Genomic DNA, 19966 nt, shown 5'->3' on the forward strand with positions numbered 1-19966 from the left:
AATTTCCAAAAAGAGCTTGAAACTCTCGAAAACGGTGTCAGATCAAAATAAAAAGTATATAATTAGAAAAACCATGGTCGAAAACCCTTGGCTGGAAGTTGTCAGCCTCCTTCAATTTAAGAAGGGGGTATGATACTTGCCTAAAAGAACGCATCTCAATGCCCGATTTGTGTAACTTTCCATGAGTCTTCAAATAAAAATAGAAAGGGGTGTGTGTATGGGGGGGTGTAGGAAATAATATCTCAATCTCCCTTTGATTAGACTAAGGACAAATAAAAGTGCGGGCGTGATACTCCCCTTCTTATTGGAGAAATATCAAACAGTTCGGGGTAAGGAACTGTAGTAAGGGGCGACCCGGCTCAATAGTAACTGAAACCCTAAAAATGGAATTTTGATACCAATAGTTACATCAAGTTTCTAAAAGTCAAAGCATCTTAACAACTATCACACCATCAGATTCAGAATATCAGAGAACCCTACTGTAGAAGTTTCAAGCTCCTATCTACAAAAATGTGGAATTTCGTATTTTTTTCCCCAGAAAACAGATCATGGATGCGTGTTTTTTTTTAGGGGTGATTGTATCGACCCTTCGGTCCTAGAATATCGCGAGAGGGCTCATTCTAACGGAAATTAAAAGTTCTACCGCTCTTTTTCAGTGAAAGAAAATTGGAGGGCACCTAGGCCTCCTCCCACGCTTATTTTTTTTCCGAAGTCACTGAATCAAAATTTCGAGATAGCCATTTTGTTCAACACGGTCGAAAAACTTAATAATTATGTCTTTAGGGACGACTTAATCCCCCACAGTCCTCGGGAGAAGGGCTGCAAGTTACAAACTTTGACCATTGTTTACATATAGTAATGGTTATCGGGACATGTATAGACGTTTTCAGGGGGACTTTTTCATGTTAAAGGGGGTCAGGGGAGGGGCTTCCGTTGGAGGATCTTTCCATGGAGGAATTTGTCACGAGGGAAGAAAACTTTCATGAAAGGGCCGCAGAATTTTCTAGCATCATTTAAAAAACAATGAGAATATCCTATAAATAAAAAAAAGTTTTTCACGCGTAAGTAAGGAGCAGCATTAGAACCTAAAACGAACACGAATTATTATGTATATAGGAAGGTTGGTCTCCTCCAAAATACCTCGCTCTTTACGCTAAAGTATTTTTTAGTAATTTCAACTATTTATTCTACAGAATTTGTGATTCAGGGGTCATTTTTAAAGAATTGGGACCAAATTGAAGCCTTGATGTAAAGAGCGAGGTATTGACGAGGGGGAACACCCTTAAATAAAAAAAATATACAAATATAGAATTTCCTTACAAGTTACGTATACTTATTACTAATAAAAACGTTCGTAAAAAAAGTTCTAGTTGTCTTTTTAATTAACCAAAAATGGGAGTACAACTAGGTCTCCTCACCCACTCCTTTATTTATCAAAATCGTCCTTCCCACGGTCTTTTTTCCTAAAGTGATGCCATCAAAATTTTGAGATACGCATTTTTTCAGCATAGTCGAAAAATCTAATAACTATGTCTTTGAGGATGACTTAATCCCCCACAGTCCCCGGGGAAAGGGTTGCAAGTTCTGAACTTTGTCCATGGTTTAAATACAGTATTATTATAGGGAATATCTGATTTAGAGGTCATCAGAATTCTAGAGACTTTCATCCCCTCCCTATACCCCCCCCCATTCCACCTCGGCTTTGAAATAAGGAAAAGTTACTTGGAGAAAGAGGTATTGAGGTATTAAAAAAGAAGTTACTGTACCTGGCATGTACTTCGAGGGGGGCCTTCGGGCCCGGCCCCACCCCCCGAAATTTTGTGAAATGTTTAATTTCCCCATGGTCTCTTGGGATTTCTGGCAAAAGTAGGACATTTATTAAGAATCTAGATACATGTGTGAAGCCTTTTTGGGAGGATTTTACAGCATGCAATTATCCGGTCAAGACACTGCCCAATTATTAACCCATTTTCTGTCTTAACTTTTTACCCTCTTTGAAGTAATTAGCAATTGTACTGTTATTTTTTTTTTTTTTTTTTTGTAAAGAGAGTTTGCTTTCCACAGCAAAATAGAATTATCCTTGATATTAGGGCATTTATCCCCCCTCTTCAGGATAAAGTATAGCTTTAATGGATCAATTTTGGGAACTATCGCTTTTCATTAAAATCTACGTTTTTGCAATAGAAGAACTACCCCCCGCAGCGCCCATATTGCACTGTTAGCCCTTAAAGTTTCCTTTCAGTGGGATATAATAGATTAATCACTGGTTCTAAATCTTTTTTAGGGGTGACCGTATCGACCCTTTGGTCCTAGGGGGAAAACCCTTAAATAAAAAAATAAACAAATATAGAATTTCCTTACAAGTTACGTATACTTATTACTAATAAAAACGTTCGTAAAAAAGTTCTAGTTGCCTTTTTAATTAACCAAAAATGGGAGTGCAACTAGGTCTCCTCCCCCACTCCTTTATTTATCAAAATCGTCCGATCAAAACTATGAGAAAGCCATTTAGCCCAAAAAAATTAAAATATTCAAATTTCATTTTAATTATTCACGTGAGGTGATATGTTATGGAGCAACGTTAAAACTTTAACCGAACAGAAATTACTACATACCTCGCTCTTTACGCTACATTTTTTTTTAGAACTTTTCGAAATTTGGTTCAGAACAGCTTTACTAATTAAACAGCATTTGTGTTTCAGAAGCCATTCTTAAATGATTGAAACAAAAAGTCAAAGTTTTAGCATAAACAGTGAGGCATTGAGGAGGGGAAACCCCTTTGTATACATAATAATTTCTGTTCATTTCAAGTTTTAATGTTGCTCCTTACTTTCAGCTGAAGAAACTTGTTCTTTTATTTAATATTTCACAAGATCGAATACAATAATGTGTTCGTGTCCATTAACTATCAAACAGTTGGTTCAAGTTGTGAACGACCCGGCTTAATAGTAACTGTAACTCTAAAAAAAAAACGGAATTTTGGATCAATAGATACATAAAAAGAATTTGACTTTTATACTGATTTCAAATATACAAGTTTCATCAAGTTTAGTCTTACTCAAAAGTTACGAGCCTGAGAATATTTGCCTGTTTTTGGAAATAAAAGGGGAAACACCCCCTGAAAGTCACAGAATCTTAATGAAAATCACTCCATCAGATTCAGCGTATTAGAGAGCCTGTTGTAGAGGCTTCAAGCTTTTATCTGCAAATATATGGAATTTTATATTTTTTTGCCAGAAGAAAGATCAAGGATGCATTTTTATTTGTTTCTTTTTTTTTTCCAGAGATGATCGTATCGGCTCGGTGGTCCTAGAATATGGCGAGAGGGCCCATTCAAACGGAAATTAAAAGTTCCGGTGCCGTTTTTGAGTGACCCCAAAAACTGGAGGGCGATTAGGGCCCTTCCCACGGTCTTTTTTCCTAAAGTGATGAGATCAAAATTTTGAGATACGCATTTTTTCAGCATAGTCGAAAAATCTAATAACTATGTCTTTGAGGATGACTTAATCCCCCACAGTCCCCGGGGAAAGGGTTGCAAGTTTTGAGCTTTGTCCATGGTTTAAATACAGTATTGTTATTGGGAATATCTGATTTAGAGGTCATCAGAATTCTAGAGACTTTCCTCCCCTCCCTATACCCCCCATTCCACATCGGCTTTGAAATAAGGAAAAGTTACTTGGAGAAAGAGCTATTGAGGTATTAAAAAAGAAGTTTCTGTACCTGGCACGTACTTCGAGGGGGGCCTTCGGGCCCGGCCCTACCCCCCGAAATTTTGTGAAATGTTTAATTTCCCCATGGTTTCTTGGGATTTCTGGCAAAAGTAGGACATTTATTAAGAATCTAGATACATGTGTGAAGCCTTTTTGGGAGGATTTTACAGCATGCAATTATCCGGTCAAGTCACTGCCCAATTATTAACCCATTTTCTGTCTAACTTTTTACCCTCTTTGAAGTAATTAGCAATTGTACTGTTATTTTTTTTTATTTATTTTTTTTTTGTAAAGAGAGTTTGCTTTCCACAGCAAAATAGAATTATCCTTGATATTAGGGCGTTTATCCCCCCTCTTCAGGATAAAGTACAGCTTTTAATGGATCAATTTTGGGAACTATCGCTTTTCATTAAAACCTACGTTTTTGCAATAGAAGAACTATCCCCCGCAGCGCCCATATTGCACTGTTAACCCTAAAATTTTCCTTTCAGTGGGATATAATAGATTAATCACTGGTTCTAAATCGCTGTGAACATAAACTGAGCCTAAAACGTACTTTTGAGGCTTCAGTCTTCTTTCCCCCCCCCCCCATCCGCTAGAATACTATAGATTAAAGTTAATCTGTATTTTCCGATATACGTGCTTTTTACATTACTAAATTAAAAAAAGGTGCTACTTTGTATCTTCTGTTTCGAAGGTTTTGCCCCCCCCCCCCGAAAAAAATTCCTGCGTACGTGTCTGTATTGTACGTAGGCACGATCAACAGCTCAACGTTACGAGCCATGGGTTACGAAAAGTCATTCCAATACAGTTAAACTTCCCAAAAAAATTATCTAAATTAGATATAACAGGGATGTTCCATTAAAATTTTGACTGCACAGATATAAGAGTTTATTAACAAACGTCTTTTCGCTAAGCAGTACATACTAAATAAAGCTATTTTTATCATTGCTATAAACCATCCACCTAAAATTCATAAACACAAAACAGTCAAGGCCAAAACATACCTGCTGAATTCGTTTCCAAGAAATAGATCCACTAAATATATTTGGAGTATTACGTTGATGAAGTTGAGGACTTCACAGATAACAAAACGAGCAAAATAAAAGTTGTGGCCCCGCAAATTTGCAATGAAGTAGTCAATGAGGAGCTTCTTCCGGCAACTTTTAGTATCTTCAGCTACAATTGGGCAATTTAGGTTGAGAACAAGCATTTTCATTTTACCAGCTTCCCAAGTTTTCCATAAGTATCGGGGAATATAGAACATCAAGGCTTGAAAAAACAGGACAAAACATACCCATTGGTAATATTTATGATATTTCTTTTCGTCTTTATCTGTGTGAGGTCCAATTCCTAGAAAATTGCATAAAAATCAGAGTGTGACCCAAACACTGCTCGTCTACATTCAACACTACTTCCGAATTACTTTTGACGAATCCCTTAGTTTCATCATCATCATAAGCAATTTGCGAAGTACTATTAGCATTTTTTTTTTTTTAATTTTGGACGAGTTAGGAGAATGCAATTAACATGTCTTTCAATGGAGATTAACTGTCCTTATTTCTGACTCATTGAACTTTTTCTTTGGTCACCGGAATTAAAATGAAAATTGCGCATTCAGAGTAGTTTTCCAAGGCTGAGAGGGGGGCAAATCGGAAACGTACTTTTTCAAGGCACTATTTTTCCATTTTCCTCTGTGGCTCTTAGGGCGTATCTCGTGGGAGGGGATCGCCTACCCTTTTTTGCAGTTATGTAGCCTAATATCATCGGTTATTTTGGAGAGGAAGGATTTCAAACTTCAAAGGAAGTACTATTTTAGGTACTTTTTGAAACCCTAGTAACGCTTTAGGTGAAAAAATTAAAAAAAAAAGTTTTTTCAATTGAAAGTAAGAAGCAACATTAAAACTTAAAACAAACAGAAATTATTACGCATATGAATGGGATAGCCCCCTCCTCAACATCTCGCTCTACGCTAACGTTTTTGAGTACCGTGAAAAAAACTTCTTATTGTTCTAATTGAACGACCCTTGTGTGTCAGGAGCAATTCTTAGAGAATGGGACGAAATTCAAACTTTAGCGTGAAGATTGAGGTTTTGAGGAGGAGGCAATCCCTTCATCTACGCAACAACTTCTATATGTTGTAAGTTTTAATGTTGCTCCTTACTTTCAGTTGAAAAAAAACTCTGGGTGAAAATCTACCTCGGACAATTACACCTTAACAGCTCCACGCGCTAAAATTGAGGCGGATTAAAAGAAAGCAAGACATACAAGAAGAATTTTGTACAGGAATTCTGGCAAATTTCCCCAGTGTATAATTTCCTCTGATATGACCACCCCTTGGAAACTTCCCTCCCCATGAAAAATTCACCACTGGAAAAACACCCAGCAAAAACTTCGCCCACCCTAAAATGTATACTTACTCTTAAGTTAAAAATAACTCAATTTTTCTATCTTTTCCAGATTAACAACCCCCAGCTCCCCCATAGAGAACGGATCCGTACCAATTATGTCAATCTCGTATTTATAACTCGTGCTTATTCTTCCCATCAAGTTTCATCCCGATATCTCCACTCTAAGCATTTTCCAAGATTTCCGGTTTCTAAGATTTCTATTTCCCCCCTCCAACCCTCTATGTCCCCGGATCTGATTCCAATTGAAAATGGAGCATCTGAGACATAAGATCCTTCTATATATCACGTTTCATTGAGATCCGATCACCCATTCGTAAGACACCTCGATTTCACGTTTTCCAAGAATTCCGGATTCCCCCTCCAACTCCCTTCAGTGTCACCGGATCTGATCGGGATTTAAAATGAGAGTTTTAAAGCACAAGATTCTTCTAGATATCAAATTTCATTAAGATCTGATCACCCGTTCGGAAGTTACAAATACCTCATTATTTCTAATTTTTCCGAATTACTCCCCCCCCCCCCAACTCCACCAAAGAGAGCGGATCCGGTCCAGTTATGTCAGTCACCTATCTTGGACTTGTGCTTATTCTTTCCACCAAGTTTCATCCTGATCTCTCCGCTTTAAGCGTTTTCCAAGATTTTCACCCCCCCCCCCAAATGACACTGGACCCGGTCGGGATAAAAAACAAGAGATCCAAGTTTCGAGGTCCTTCTAAATATGAAATTTCATCAAGATATGATCACTCTTTTGAAAGTTAAAAATATCTCATATTTAAATTTTTTAGAATTACCCCCCCCCCCCCAAGAGAGCAGATTCGTTCCGGTTTGTCAATCCCGTATATAGGACTTGTGCTTATTTTTCCCACCAAGTTTCATCCCGATCCCTCCACTCTAAGCATTTTCCAAGAGTTTAGGTTCCGCCCCCTCCACCAACATCCCCTTCACCGGATAAGGTTGAAACTTAATATAAGAGCTCTGAGACATGATATCCTTCCAAACATCAAATTTCATTAAGATCCGATCACTCCTTCGTAAGTTAAAAATACCTCATTTTTCTAATTTTTCAGAATTAACCCTCCCCCCCCACTCTCCCAAAGAGAGCGGATCCGTCACGGTTATGTCAATCACGTATCTAGGACTTGTGCTTATTTTTCCCACCAAGTTTCATCCCGGTCTTCCACTCTAAGTGTTTTCCAAGATTTTAGGTTCTCCCCTAAATTCCACCCAATGTCACCGGATCCAGTCGGGACTTAAAATAAGAGCTCTGAGACACGATATCCTTCCAAACTTCAAATTTCATTAAGTTACAATCACTCCTTCGTAAGTTAAAAATACCTCATTTTTTCTAATTTTTCCGATTTAACTATCCCCCACTCCTCCCCCCCAGATAGTCAATAGTCAGATAGTCAGGGAAACGACAATTTCTAATTTAATCTGGTCTGGTTTCTGATACACCTACCAATCTTCATCGTCCTAGCACGTCCAGAAGCACCAAACTCGCCAAAGCACTGAACCCTAACATCTACCCCCCCCCAAAGAGAGCGGATCCAGTCCGGTTACGTCAGTCACGTATCTACGATATTTATGAGCATTTTCCAAGATTTCTAGTTTCCCCCTCCAGTTTAGCTTGCCTGATTCTGGTTTCCAGTCCTAGCTTGCCTGGAAGTGCCTGAAGTAGCAAAACCGGGACAGACAGACCGACAGAATTTGCGATCACTATATGTCACTTGGTTAATGCCAAGTGCCATAAAAAAAAACCACTTTCGTTACCACGAACCAGCCTTGGAAAAACTCCCAAAAGGGACACCGGTAACGGACATGGACATCAATTCAGAATAACTCGTATACATATTTCTGAGACCCACGTAACAAGACTTCCATGACTTGAGTGGTTCAATTTTCTCTGAAATTAATTTACAAAACTATTTTCACTAAACAAGCTTTTCAAAGAAAAGTAAAGAGCTCAATAAAGCCAAGAATGAGCAGAAATAAAGTTAAATAATCTCCCAAGCATAAAACTACCATAAATCACTATCAATAAATAAATGAAACTCAAAACGAGCAAAAATTAACATGAGTAGGGCTAATAACCCCCATGTCTTCTCAAGACCAGAACATAATTTGCGCTTTACTGAAAAACAAAAATGACCATGGACTATCAGTTTAATTGAAAGATAATGAGATTTATTCCTTAAATTTTTGAGTTTTTTTTTTGAAAGTAAGAAAAGTCAAAACTTTTAAAATGTATTTTGTTTTCAGTAAAGCGCAACTTATGATCTGATCTTGAGAAGGCATGGGGGGTTATCAGCCTTGCTCATGTTAACTTTTGCTCGTTTTGAGTTTGAATCGGCTATTTATTAAAATTTTTTTTCGTTTTGAGTTTCAATTTCTGCTCCTTCTTGGCTCAATAGAACTCTTCCTTTTCTTTGAAAATCTTGTTTTGTGGAAATAGTTTTTTTTACATCAATTTCTGTTCGTTTTTTATCGACATAGTCTTCTTCATGGAAAAAATAATATTTTACATTTTTCAGTTTTTTCTATAAGGATCCATAGTATGGGTTGCTATTTGTATGTTGGAGAAGCCTTTTCAATAACCTAACGTATTGCCTTTTGATCAGTAGAACATTCCTCTCATCAAGTCTTGGAAGTTTCAACTTCATACAATCAGCCATTGCTATGACATTGCTATTAGGACCTTTCGATAACCTGTATCTTCATATGCTACTTGACATTTTCATCTCAGTGCTCTTAACCTTACAAGTAGTTGAAATAGAAGTAGTAGTAGTAGTAAATAGAGCAGTAAGAGTAGTATTAGCAGCATTGTGCACATATTGCCTTTTGGTGAGATGATCTTCCCCTTTAAGAATTCTCAGAAAGTTCCAACTTAATACCCAAATCAATTCTTGAGATACGCTATTTTGCCAATGTGGATGCACATAGCGTCTTTGGATTTAGTTCAAAATCCCCTTATTACTGTCAATGGGGTAGTGTGGCAGCAGTAGTAGTATTGATAGCATTCAAATATTGCCTTTTTGTTCATCTACCTTATTATTTCTTATTATTTTATTATTATTATTATCATTATTATTATTATTTCTACCTTATTATTTCTTAAATTTTCCAAATTAATACAAAAAAGTGTTGCACTTTTGACAATCCTTATACACATAACGTGTTTTGATTTAGTTCAACACTCCCCTCAACATTCTCTGAAAGTATCACCTGAATACTTTCTTCTTCTTGGAAAGTAAAGTTCAAACATGCATATCTTCTCAATAACACATACTAGGTGTAAACAATGAAAGAATGGACTAACTTACAACCCTTGTCCTGAGGACTATGGGGAGGTTGACATACCCGAAGGCATAATTACGGAACCTTACAACAAGGCTGAGCAAAATAGACTCTTGAAACTTCGATTGGATATGTTTTGAAGAATGATAAGCTTGAGGGGAGGGGGGGTGATTACCCTCTATTAACTTTCGACTCTTAAAAAGGGCACTAAAACTTCAAAATACCAAGCAAATGAGCTCCATCTGATCCACAATTTATACGACTACTCGTTCCACAAAACCCTTATATGCCCCGGGCATAACTTACAACCCTTGTCACTGGTGTTTGGGGGATTGTGTCCACCCTAAAGACATTGTTATACTTTTTTGGACTATAGGTAACAAACTAGCTATCTCACAGTTTCAATTGAATGTGTTTTGGGAAAAGAGGATGTCAGGGAGGAAGGCTAGTTACTCTAGGTCATTTTTTATTCATTAAAAAAGAACTAGAACTATGCATTTCAAATCAAAAGAGCCTCTTCTAAAGTTCACACGACCACCCCTTCCACTAAAGCCTTATAAGCCCCTTGGGTATAACTTATAACACTTATCCCCAGACTCTATGAGATTCCGTTCACCTCATACGTCTAATTATATCACCTTTGGACTATTTTTAAATAAATGGCTTTCATTTGAATTTTAAATGAGCTTCAGTTCCAATTAAATGAGCCTCTTTAGAGGTTTCTACGACAATAAATGGCCATCTCAAAACTTTTATCAGATGCATTCCGGGAGAGTGCGAGGTGGGGCGGGTATCCACCCTACCAATCCAATGAGCCCCCTCCGAAGTTTATACGATAGCCTTTTATATATAAATTTTAAATGCCCCCAGGACATAATTTAAAACCCTTGCCCTGAGGACTGTGGGGGGGGTTGTGATCCTTAAAGACATAATATTCGGACTTTTCAACGACGTTGAACGTAATGGCAATCTCAAAGTTTGGTTGTAACCAATTACTTTCAACTATTAAAAGAGGCACTAGCCCTTTCAATTTCCAATCGAATAGCCCTTTTTGAAGTTCCTACAACAACTCCTTTGATAGGAAGTGCCCTGGTCTAAAACGACCCCCCCCCAAAAAAAAGAATAATAATAATACATTGTACCCGTATTGCTTTTTACTTAGGAAGAACTATTGCGCTGCCTATGGCTAAGAATTCCTACTCAAAATTTGCAAATCCAACAGTTCGTGGTAAGGAACTGTAGTAAGGAGCAATGTAACCAATAGTTACATCAAAACAATCGCATTTTTATGCTGATTCTAAATAAATAAGTTTCATCAAGTTTAGTTTTACCCATCAAAAGTTACGAGCCTGAGAAAATTTGCCTTATTTTAGAAAAGAGGGGGAAACGCCCCCTATAAGTCAAAGAATGTTAACAAAATCACACCGTTAGATTCAGCGTATCAGAGAACTCTACTGTAGAAGTTTTAAGCTCCTATCTACAAAAATGTGGAATTTTGTATTTTTTTGCCAGAAGACAGATGACGGATGCGTGTCTATTTGTTTTTTCTTTTCCCCAGGGGTGATCGTATCGAACCGGTGGTCCAAGAATGTCGCGAGAGGGGCTCACTCTAACGAAAATTAAAAATTCTAGTGTCTTTTTTAAGTGACCAAAAAAATTGGATGGCCCCTCCCACGCTCATTTTTTCCTCAAAGTTACTGAATCAAAATTTTGAGATAGCTATTTCGTTCAGCATGGTCGAAAAACTTAATAATTATTTCTTTGGGGATGAGTCCCTGGGGGACGGGCTGCAAGTCACAAACTTTGACCATTCTTCACATAAAATAATGGTTATTGGGACGTATACAGACGATTTCAGGTGGACTTTTTCCCGTTAAAGGGGGTCGGGGGAGGGGGTTACGGGGCAGGATTGTTCCTTGGAGGAATTTATCATGAGGGAAGAAAATTTGCACGAAGAAGCCGCAGGATTTTCTAGCATTATTTAAAAGAACAATGAGGAAATAAATAAAAAAAGTTTTTTTGTGGTGGAGGTAAGGAGCAGCATTAGAACCTAAAACGAACAGAAATTATTACGTATATAAAGGTGTTTGTCTCCTTCAAAATACCTCACTCTACGCTAAAGTATTTTTATTAATGTCAACTATTTATTCTACTACGTTTGTGATTCAGGGCTCATTCTTAAAGAATTGGGACCAAGTTGAATCTTAAGTGTAAAGAGCGAGGTATTGACGAGGGGGAGAGCCCCCTCATATACGTAATAAAAATATACAATTATAGAATTTCATTACGTAAGTTACGTATATTTATTACTAATAACAACAGCTAAGAGCTAATATGGCACTTGTGACGAGGCGAGAAGAGCTAAGAGCCAAGAGATCATATGGTATGAGCTCTAACAAAATTCTATGAATCAATAAATTGATTTAAAAAGGAAAATAAGAGGCTTAATGCCGGTCAGGATTTAAAATAAGAGCTCTGAGTCACGATATCCTTCTAAATATCAAAATTCATTAAGATCCGATCACCCACCCGTAAGTTATAAATACCTAAGTTTTTTCTAGTTTTTCCTCTTCCTTTAGCCCCCCAGATGGTCGAATCTGGGAAAACGACTTTATCAAGTCAAATAGTGCAGCTCCCTGACACGCCTACCAATTTTCATCGTCCGAGCACGTCCAGAAGCACCAAAATCGCCAAATCACTGAACCCCTCCCCCCAACTCCCTGAAAGAGAGCGAATCCAGTACGATTCTGTCAATCGCGTATCAAGGACATTTGTTTATTCTATTCACCAAGCTTCATCCCGATTCCTCCACTCCAAGTGTTTTTCCAAGATTTCCCCCTCCAACTCCCCCCAATGTCAAAAGACCTGGTCGGGATTTGAACTAAGAGCTCTGAGACATGAATTCCTTCTAAAAATCAAATATCATTAAGATCCGATCATCTATTCGTAAGATAAAAATACCCCAATTTTCACGTTTTCCAAGAATTCCGGTTTCCCCCTCCAACTCCCCCAATGTCACAGGATCTGGTCGGAATTTAGAATTAGAACTTTAAAGCACAAGATCCTTCTAAATATCAAATTTCACTAAGATCTGGTCACCCTTTCGTAAGTTACAAATACCTCAATTTTCCAAATTACCCCCCCCCCCCAATTCCACCAAAGAGAGCAGATCCGGCCCGGTTATGTCAGTCACGTATCTTAGACAGGTTTCTATTCTTCCCATCCAGTTTCATCCTGATCTCACTGCTTTAAGTATTTTCTAAGATTTCCGGTCCCCCCAACTGTCCCCCCCCCCAATTACGCTTGATCCGGTTGAGATTTAAAATAAGACATCTGAGTGACGAGGTCCTTCTAAATATGAAGTTTCATGAAGATCCGATCACTCCTTCGTAAGTTAAAAATACGTAATTTTTTCTTATTTTTCAGAATTAACCCCCCCCCCCCCAATAGAGCGGATCCGTTCCAATTATGTAAATCACGTATGTAAGGCTTCTACTTATTGTTACCACCAAGTTTCATCCCGATCCCTCCAATCTAAGCGTTTTCCATGATTTTAGGTTCCCCCATCCCAAACTTCCCCCAATGCCACCAGATCCGGTCAGGATTTATAATGAGAGCTTTGAGGCACGATATCCTTCTAAATATCAAATTTCATTAAGATCCGATCACCCGTTCGTAAGTTAAAAATACCTCGTTTTTCTAATTTTTCAGAATTAACCCCTCCCCCAACTACCCCAAAGAGAGCGGATCCGTTCCGGTTATGTCAATCATGTATCTAGGACTTGTGCCTATTTTTCCCACCAAGTTTCATCCCGATCCCCCCACTCTAAGTGTTTTCCAAGTTTTAGGTTTCCCCCTCCCAACTCCCCCCAATGTCATCAGATCATGTCGGGATTTAAAATAAGAGCTCTAAGACACGATATCCTTCTAACATCAAATTTCATTGAGATCCGATCACCCGTTCGTAAGTTAAAAATACCTCATTTTTTCTAATTTTTCAGAATTACCACGAACAGAAATTATTCCGTTTATGAAAGGGTTTGTCCCCTCCTTAACGCCTCGCTCTTTACGCTAATTTTTTTTATTTTTTTAAAAAGTAGAGTTGTGAGAAAGAGTCAAACTTTAGCGTAAAGAGCAAGGCATTGGGGAGGCGACAACCCCTTTCATAAATGGAATAATTTCTGTTCGTTTTAAGTTTTAATGTCGATCCTTACTTACAGTTAAAATACTTTTTTTGGTCAATGTTCATATTACCTAAACAATTGTTTAGGGTTATGAAACTATTGTTAATAGACGCATTTTGACTTTTGGAACATCTTTTTTCTCTTGCAAAACTACCGCAAACTCACCGTTATGGACTATATATTTGCACATTGGGGGGGGGGGGGTAAAGCATAGCATATATTAAATACAGTACAGCAATGGTTAGTTTACGTATTTAATATATGCCATGCTTTACCCCCGCCCCCCTGATGTGCAAATACATAGCCCAAATTTGTTTCTAAACTATTACAGATTCGCGATTTCAAATATCCGATCAACAAAAACAGAAATGATTGCAATTCTATATATGTGAATACAGGATATTTGAGCCTGAATAACTCCATAACGGTGAGTTTGCGGTAGTTTTGCAAGAGAGAAAAGATGTTCAAAAAGTCAAAACGCATTTATTAACAATAGTTTCATGACCCTAAACAATTGTTCAGGTAATAGGAACATTGACCTTTTTTTCATTTAATCCTTATATAGGACTCGGCAGCTGGCGAAGCATCCATTGCACTGACCACCGAAACTTCGCCCTATAGTCTCGACAAACTAGCTTGATTCTGTAGTGGCTGAATAACAGGAACTGTCAGGGCACTTGGATCTAGGAACTGTCAGGACACTTGAGCAGCCAACAAGCCCAAATCCATATCTCTCAATTTTACTCTAAACCTTGAGAAGATTGTCAGGGGAAACATACATTTTCATGAATAACAACAGATCAAGGTATGGTAACCTTGGTGAGGGGTGTGATCTAGCATGGCCTATAAGCCTAGAAGGCATTTTACACAGCCAAGCCTTTTAGGGGTCCGCAGCAACATTTGAAAGTCCACTCTCACTAAACGTATTTTGAGCTTGAGAACAGGCTATGCAGATTGATGGATACTGGTATGTATGCTGTAATTAAGTAAGTAAATTTACCTATAACCCACAATAAGACAAAAATAAATGTGAAGTAAACAAACAAGATATTTTAACGTTTTAGAGATATTAGAACAAAATATTATTAGGCATGTATGAGTGAATGGATAAATGCACCACAGTATTTCTTCTCGGATATTTTTGAAAAATTTTTCTATGTTGGATCTTTTCTGCTGAGTGTTCACTGGTAGATATTCGCTAGACAATGGAGTTCTATAATTCAATGAATGTTTTGACCCTATGTCCTGGGGCAAAATCAGCAAAAAATAAAATCATACAAAAAATCAGCCAAAAATAATCTAAAATAAATCACACCAAACCTTAACAATGTGTAGATTTCCTTTTAAGTCTTTGGGGACCAACAATTTATTAATGTACACATTTTTGCGGACGAAAAGAGTTGCCAAGTTGAACTAATTATTTTTACTTATTTATTTTCACGGTTCAACATGACAACTCTGACGAATATATTTCAATGAATGTTTTGACCCTATATCCTTGGGCCGTCCTCAGCAAAACATAAATATATAAAAGAAAAGAGACTCACAATAAAATTCGAACAATAAAACTAAAACATTTTTTTTTTCTAGAACAGCCCAGCAACCTTACTTCAGCAAAGTTAAACCCGAACATAGGGTCAAAACATTGATTCAAATACAGAATTCCACTGTCTTTGTTATGCCACTGTCATCTCGATATTTGAGTTTCAATATTTGATATTTGCTCCGATATATCAGTATGGAACTTGAATATTGCCCAATACTAGTACAGACACTCACCAACCATATAGGGAGATACAGGAAATCACGGGAACATCTTCGAATATTAGGAGAATACTTCATACCCCCATGCACATAAATTCAGAATCAATAAATAATGAAGATGCATCGTAGTACGCAGTGATATTATAGAGACAAAGACAAGCGTAGAAAAGGGGGGACTCGATTCCCTCTCTCTAAATCCTAAGATTTCAAGAGTTTTGGGGAATTTTTATTCAAATTATTAAATAAAATTAGTTTATTTATTGTTTTCCTCTCCTCTAGAACATTCCTGTGTATGTGGCTATGTAGGAACAAGAGTGAGACGAGAGAAAATAATAGGAGTTAACCTTCAGATTTCAAAATTGATATTGGCTTTTATAGAATGTTTACTTTGTTCCCATTTTACAAAATGGAAAATTTTCTTCAAAACATTCCCAATCGCTTATGATTTTGAAGAAAGCAGGGAGAGGAGGCAAATCTAAACAAATCTAAAAATGAAGCGTATTTCATGCCTGGCGGCAACTCCCAGACTCTGCTGCAACATACGTTCTAATCAGGGAAAAGAGACTATATATAAAAAGTTACGACTCAAATGAACTCAAATAACAACGGATTTGATGGATCAGTTTGCCAAAAATCTTCGCAAAGCACAGAAGTCAAGCTGAATATACAAGAAACTATAGGGAAAAATATAACCTTTGTTTTCAAGCCGCCAATATCCAACACTGAGTTCAAGGCGGGCGAATGTTTTTTTCAGAACCCATGTCCAACCATGCTATTCTAGCACGTTCAGATCTTGAGGGACCCATGTTCAACATGCTTGGAGCCCTTAAGATGAAAACGTCTTAATGTTTTGCTGGGTTGAACACGGAGAACCTGAAAACTATTTTTGTCGAACCCGCTCAAAGCACGCTTCAAACACGTTACCTGAAAACACAATTCTAGAAATAGTTACATCAATGACGTCATCACACGTCTGCAACGACGTAACTAAGGTGCTGTTACGTCATAATCTCGGTTAAAAGAAGAATTTTGGCAGCAGTCCAATGTATGTAAACAATTTCTTGTGCAAAAACATTTGAATAGAACTATTTCCAATATTACCTAGTTTGAAGAAAAAATTTGCGCTAAAAAAATTTTCTTGAATCAGTATTTTTTTTGTCAAACGTTATGCTGCATTTTGTGAATATGTTGGCTTGACGTAAAGAAGATCTAAGTATTCATGAGAAAATATGACAGTAAATGTAAATAGTAAGACTACAGATACCTTTTATCGCTATAAAATGCCGAATATTCTTGCCAAGGTAGAGGGCAGAGGCAATGGAATCAAGACAGTTTTGGTGAACATTCCCGTAGTGGCAAAAGCCCTTGGAAGGCCTCCAATGTACCTGACCAGATATTTTGCCCTTGAACTCGGGGTCCAGTCACAGTTCGATTCAAGAAATAACAGATATATTATTAATGGTTCTCACATTGCATCTGAACTTCAGAATCTGTTGAATGACTTCATTCGTCGTTTCGTTTTGTGCTCCAAGTGTGATAATCCCGAGACAATTCTCTCTTCCAGTGGAAAGAAACCACCAGTAAGACAAAAATGCAAAGCCTGTGGACACAGTGAATCGTTGGATGCTACACATAAACTCACAGCTTACATTGTTAAGCATCCACCAAATTCCGAACTAAACACCCAAAAAGAATCGATTGCAGAACTACCAGCGAAAAGCAGAAGAAAAGTAACTAAAAGAGACACTATAAGTGCCAAAGATGGAAAAGAAAGCTTAAGAACGAAGAAGGAGAGCGTGAATGATGAGGATGATGTGGAATGGTCAGAAGATTTTTCTCCGGAATCTGTTAAGAAAAGAAGAGAGGCATTAACATCAGGAATTCAAGCATATGCGAAGGCTCAATTCGCATATGCGAAGAATCAAGTTATATGCGAAGGCTCAGAGAAGTCGGAGAGAGACAGAGCAGACATTTTCTACAGCTATGTAAAGCAAAGGAAATCAGACAGCACTATTAGTCAACATGATGTACACAATGATATTTATCTCAAAGCCGAAAGATTAGGACTGATAGAAAAAGCACCTCTTATATTAGTTCAAGTACTGCTTCCCACAAACATAGTACACGAGTTAAAAAAATATAAAAAAATATTTATTCGCTTCACTATCGACTCGCAAGAAGCCGAGAAGTCCGTACTTAGGGGCATTGAACAGCTCATTGAACTGCAGAAATCTGAGTTGCTTCCAAAGACACAGCATATACTAAAAACACTTTACGACGAAGATATAGTGACAGCTGATGTTCTAGTACGATGGGCGAGAAAGCCTTTTAAAAAGAGCGTTTCAGAGGAAGTACATCTAGCTATCATGGAAAAGGCCGAACCCCTAATTCAATGGTTGGAAAATGAATCAGAGGGAGAAGAAGAATCTGACCTGGAGATTGTATATGATGACAAAGTAAGAGATATACACATTATAAAGGTGGAAATGAAGCAGCAAGTAAAAGATCCCGAGACTGAGACGGAAAAGCAGGAAAAAGAAGATATTGACATCGATGCCATTTAAATTGTTGTAGTTAAGTGACGTAATTTCGTAAAAACCCTGGGGAGGGGGGCGAAATTGGAGCCAATTTTCTCAAGTAGAGCGAAAATCACGGCGAAAACTAAAAAATGAGCCACATTAAGCCCATTAAGACAAAGATATACTAAAGAAAACTGACCCGTTTCCGTGGAAGCTTGCATTATGCAGGCTCACCTTAGATTTGACAAGATTTTTTAAGAAACTTGAATTGGGGGAGGCTTGGGGGTTTGGTTGTAGTTAACCCTCTGCCCTATATCAAATGACATCCCTATTATATTTTATTCGACAAGTGTAGGCGATTGTAAGAAATAAGTGACAAAAGACAATCGAAGTAAATTTATACCCAAAACAACAAAATGGTTTCTTATATGCCTAGCAAAAGATGCTTTTATACAGGCTTACCATGAGAAAATGTGATATCCACCCTTGGGTAAAGATTAAATTTAAAAAAAAAACAAGTTTTTTTAACGGAAAGTAAGGAGCGAAATTAAAACTTCAAACGAACAAAAATTACTTCGTATATGAAAGGGGCTGCTTCCTCATCAACGCCCCGCTCTTTACGCTAAAGTTTGACTCTTTCTCTTAACTCTAAAAAACACAAAACAGAAACACATAAAAACAGTAAAAACTGAACCGGTGAGTTTGGGGAAATAATTAGCGTGGGAGGGGCCTAGGTGTCCTCCAATTTTTTGGTCACTTAAAAAGGGCACTAGAACTTTTCATTTCCGTTAGAATGAGCCGTCTTGCAAGATTCTAGGACAACTGGGTCGATACGATCACCCCTGGGAAAAAAACAACGAAAAAACAAACAAATAAACACGCATCCGTGATCTGCCTTCTGGCAAAAAATACAAAATTCCACATTTTTGTAGATAGGAGCTTGAAACTTCTACAATAGGGTTCTCTGATACGCTGAATCTGATGGTGTGATTTTCGTTAAGATTCTATAGCTTTTAGGGGTTGTTTCCCCCTATTTTCTAAAAGAAGGCGAATTTTCTTAGGCTCGTAACTTTTGATGGGTAAAATGAAACATAACGGAACTTATATATTTAAAATCAGCATTAAAATGCGATTCTTTTGATGTAGCTATTGGTATCAAAATTCCATTTTTTTTAGTTTTGGTTACTATTGAGTCGGGTCGCTCCTTACTACAGTTCGTTACCACGAACTGTTTGAAAAGCGAAAGAAATAACTTCTAGTTTACATTTTTTTTTTACCATGGATGATTATAGCAGACCGGTAGCCTTATATATAGAGGGAGACATTCAAAAATCAAGAACTTCATTTTAGTAACAAGAGTCAAATAGTAACAACGGTCAAACTTCCGCTCATTTGCCACTATACAGCTACACGTAAAATAAGACCGCTTCTCCATTGTCAGGTGAACTTTTTTTTTAATTGGGGATTCCTTTTGGCCAAGGAAAAAATTTTCAAACCGTTTGAAAAATTTAAATTTCTTGCCCATATTCAGACGGACCAGCCCCATTATCTAAAATAATTATTTAAGATTTATGGTCTCCCTGGCCCAGGAGCTTCTGGATGCAAGTTTTAAGCCATTCACAAAAAACTATTTAATCAATTTTTGGGTCCCATTTTTGGGCTAACCAACATCGTTATTCAATTTTCTGTTTCTCCTAAGGGCATAACAAGAGTCCCCATTTTAAGGCCCATGCCCTAACCTAACATTTTCTTTTTAATTAGGATCCCCTTGTCTCACGAACTCGTATGTCCAAGTTTGAAACCACACACAAATAAAAGGTTGCTCTTCTATTTTAAGTTCTTTTGCTATAAAACAATTCGTGGTTATCTTTTCCCTGAAAATGAATCCTACAAGTTTTAAAGTAAAATGGAAAAACAAACTTTTTAGACGCTTTTAGCCCCCTTTCCTAAAGGACCGTGTCTCCAACCTAAATACTTGTTTCAACGTTAGAGTCACTGACCCTGATTCCCTAGGCCACTGGCCTACGGTGTTATCGTTGTAATTTTCAAGCCATTTGCAACGCTTTCTTTTTTGTCATTTTCTG

The 19966-nt window shown here is 37.5% G+C and overlaps 1 protein-coding gene across 1 annotated transcript in view; it reads right to left on the bottom strand.

Moving 5' to 3' along the window:
• Positions 1–19966, bottom strand: part of LOC136028789 (innexin inx2-like) — a 51420-nt gene that overhangs the window by 21305 nt on the left and 10149 nt on the right. The window contains exon 2 of the mRNA XM_065706692.1: positions 4718–5063. Coding sequence (XP_065562764.1) covers positions 4718–5063 — 346 coding nt within the window. The remainder of the gene's footprint in view (positions 1–4717; positions 5064–19966) is intronic.

Source organism: Artemia franciscana, chromosome 7, assembly GCF_032884065.1.
Source record: "Artemia franciscana chromosome 7, ASM3288406v1, whole genome shotgun sequence".
In the NCBI taxonomy this organism is placed as follows: domain Eukaryota; kingdom Metazoa; phylum Arthropoda; class Branchiopoda; order Anostraca; family Artemiidae; genus Artemia; species Artemia franciscana.